The 3,366-nt window shown below is 53.1% G+C and overlaps 1 protein-coding gene across 2 annotated transcripts in view; it reads left to right on the top strand.

The window, feature by feature from the left end:
* Positions 1 to 505: 505 nt before the first annotated feature.
* SLC16A4 (solute carrier family 16 member 4) overlaps positions 506 to 3,366 on the top strand; it is a 23,671-nt gene continuing 20,810 nt past the window's right edge. The window contains exons 1-3 of one of the 2 annotated variants that reach the window (XM_031061737.1): positions 506 to 1,026; positions 1,775 to 1,893; positions 3,037 to 3,169. In XM_031061737.1, coding sequence (XP_030917597.1) covers positions 1,017 to 1,026; positions 1,775 to 1,893; positions 3,037 to 3,169 — 262 coding nt within the window. In that variant the 5' untranslated portion in view covers positions 506 to 1,016. Of the gene's footprint in view, positions 1,027 to 1,771; positions 1,894 to 3,036; positions 3,170 to 3,366 lie in introns of both variants that reach the window. The other variant, XM_014309390.2, reaches the window with a different exon arrangement.

Raw genomic sequence — 3,366 nt, 5'->3', positions numbered from 1 at the left:
AATCCTTGAGTTGATGTTCATCTTCCTTTCTCAAGCTGCTTTTCACTGTTTTGTTAAGGTGTGAGATAAGCTTGTTTCCTTTATATATATTCCAAAGTTATAGTTTCAAGGATACAAGCAATATTCTAAAATTATACTTCAAAGGGTTATTATTGCAGAACTCTTTAAGGCTTAACTACAAGCAAAAAGCAACATCCTTAACGCTTTAATTCCAATGCTCCTAAATCAACCAAGGTTAATTGCAAGCAAAAGATAGGTTCAAAGGCCTTCTTTCATGGTTTATTTTCCTCAGTTATTATTGGAATTCGCAACTGTCCCAGTGTCGGTCTCCACACATCTCACAATCACAAATACACACGTTGCCTGTTTGTACCTGACACGAAACACAGCTTTGTATTTCACATTATTCATTTCAATATTTGTGAAAAGCCAATCACAAAATACGTATTTTTCACAGAGCCAAACCGCGGGGCTGCAGCACGCTCAGTTTTCCATCCTGTCCCCGCTCAGTGATGCTGTTCCCGGCCAGGACAGGCAGGGACAGGGCTCTGCTCGGCCGGGATCCGGAGCTTTCCCCGCGCTCAGAACTTTGCAGGCTCCCCCTCCTTTTCCTTCCCAACAGGATTTCTGCTCCGAACGCCCCGGGTTTCCTGTTCCCAGCTGCGCAAGGGGAGGGACTGCCGGCCTTGGGGCCTCGCAAGCCGAGCTCTGCCTCCAGAGAGGAGGAGGAGGAGGATGGGTCCGTCCCCCCAGCGCTTGCCAGGCTCCGTGTCCCGCTCAGCACCGGCACCATCATCCTCATCCTCAGCGCATGGGAATGAAGGAGCAGAATCTGGGCTGCCAGGTCAGCAAAGGGGGATTTAATCTCTGGGCAGATGAAGAAGCTCCGAAGATTTTGAAGAAGCTCTGAAGATATTGAAGAAGCTCTGAAGACATTGAAGAGGCTCTGAAGAGACTGAAGCAGCTCTGAAGAGATTCCTCTTTGCTGTCGACAGTCCCGGGGAGGATTCTCCAGCATGCCAGGCGGTAAGGAAAAGTTCCAGTTCATCACCGCAGGTGCTGCAGGGTGCAGCTGCTGCCTCGGGCAGGATCCTGCCTCTGCCAGGGGCACGGGGTGGGTGAGAGGATGGGAGCAGAGAAAACTGCAGTGGGAGAGCTGGCAGAGAGCTGTGAGTGACCCCCGGGCTTCTGGCACAGCCCGAACTGCCAAAGCAGCACTAAGGCACTTAAAGCTGAAGTGGTTACAGTGATTCAGTGGGATTGAGAAAGAATATTGAACTGTTTTCAGACAGGAATAATTGGAATAGTCAGAAAGTCTGGTGGAAGCATGACCCAAGTGAGTGCAGGGTGTGGGGTCTGCTCCAGCACAGCCCCGGGGCTCCAGGGCATGGTTGGGAATGGTTGGGAATTGCTGGGAATGGTTGGGAGTGGTTGGGAGTGGTTGGAAATGGTTGGGAGTGGTTGGGAGTGGTTGGGAATGGGTTGGAATGGTTGGGAATGGTTTGCAATGGTTTGCAATGGTTGGGAATGGTTTGGAATGGTTTGGAATGGTTGGGAATGGTTTGGAATGGTTTGCAATGGTTGGGAATGGCTGGGAATGGTTGTGAATGGGTTGGAATGGTTTGGAATGGTTGGGAATGGTTGGGAATGGTTTGGAATGGTTGGGAATGGTTGGGAGTGGTGATTTGGAATGGTTTGGAATGGTTGGGAATGGCTGGGAGTGGGAACAGGAGCAGTGGAAGGTGTTCACGTGTCCTGACGCTCTCACCAGCAGGAGAGGGGAAGGAGGATGAGGAGCTGGAGGCTCCCGAGGCTCCGTCAGCCAGGAAGAGCCGAGGCTCAGGAGCAGCAGGAGCAGGGTGGGCGTGGGGAGTGGTGTTTCACTTCTTCCTGGTGAGTGGGGAATGATCCAAACCCTCCCGGGGCTGGGGCTGGGCAGGGGGATCTCCAGGACAGGCTGACCCCAGCACAGGACAGAGTGACCCCAGCCATCCCAGGGCACCCCCCAGCCACGCCATTCCCTGTGGAATTCCCCCTGCAAACACTTCAGTGATGGACAGGAGGGTCCCCTTGCCAGGACGGCTTTTCCCCTGGTCAAACACATCACCCCAAAGAAGTGTCAAACCCCAAAAGGGTGTCAAACCCCAAAAGGGTGTCAAACCCCAAAGGAGTGTCCTGTCCCCTCAGCAAGTGTATGATCCCACCTCGGGCAATGAGGGACTGACTGGGAGCAGCACTTGGGCGCTCTCTGGGAGGACCTGGCACCTCAACACCCCTTAAAGGCACCAATTCTCTGTGCCCCAGGCTTTATCTTCCCACCAGTGAGGAAACGAGGAATTGTGAAGCTTGGAGAAGACCTTTAAGGTCGCTGAGTCCAACTGTAAAAAGGCACCATGCCCCAAGCTAGGAGAGCTTTCCTCCCTTCAAACCCACCCCGAGTAACTCACTGCCAATCATTAACCACCTGCCAGCAGGGAGACAACAGCAGTTAAAATTCAGGACACAAACTGTCTGTCCTTTGCCCCTGTGGCAGAGAAATCCTGGGAAACTGCCCCTGTTAATGTCCATCCCTGCTGCTCTCATCCCCTCATCACCTCCCAGGGATCTCCAAACTGATCCATTTGACCATTGCTGCAGTACTAAACAGTGGCTTCAAAGGTAAAAGCATCCTATGAAAACAGAGCTCTAGGATGGGAGGGAAAGGGAAAAGGAAAGGGAAAGGGAAGGGGAAAGGGGAAGGGAAAGGGAAAAGGAAAGGAGAAGGGGAAAGGGACAGGGAAAGGGAAAGGAAAGGGGAAAGGGAAAAGGAAAGGGAGGGAAACTTTGCTCCTTTCCTTTGGTAAATCAGTTTGCAAAGGGTTTTCTGAGGCCAAACTGCAGCATGGCCACGACCAGACCACTCTGCTGACATTTCCCAACACCAGCTCAAGTGTCCCCATTTGTTTGTCCCACACCACCCCAAAATCAGCAGAAGGAAAAGCTTTCCCTCCCTCCTGATGCCCTGTGGCACCTCCCCTCCACCCCCTCTCATCCCAGGTCAATGTGCTCGTGATGGGGACGCTCAAGACCTTTGGGATTTTCTTCGTGGCTTTCCGAGAGGAGATGGGGGGATCCTCAGAGCAGCTCAGCTGGATCGGCTCCATCATGTCCTCCCTGCGCTTCCTGGGAGGTGAGCTCCTGTCCCAGGGCACTGAGGGGGCTCTGTGCATCCCCATCCCATCCCATCCCATCCCATCCCATCCCATCCCATCCCATCCCATCCCATCCCATCCCATCCCATCCCATTCCCATCCCATTCCCATCCCATCCCATCCCATCCCATGCCATCCCCATGCCATCCCCATGCCATCCCGATCCCATTCCCAT

Source organism: Geospiza fortis, unplaced genomic scaffold (genome assembly GCF_000277835.1).
Source record: "Geospiza fortis unplaced genomic scaffold, GeoFor_1.0 scaffold26, whole genome shotgun sequence".
In the NCBI taxonomy this organism is placed as follows: Eukaryota; Metazoa; Chordata; class Aves; order Passeriformes; family Thraupidae; genus Geospiza; species Geospiza fortis.
This window is presented reverse-complemented; position numbering and strand designations above follow the sequence as displayed.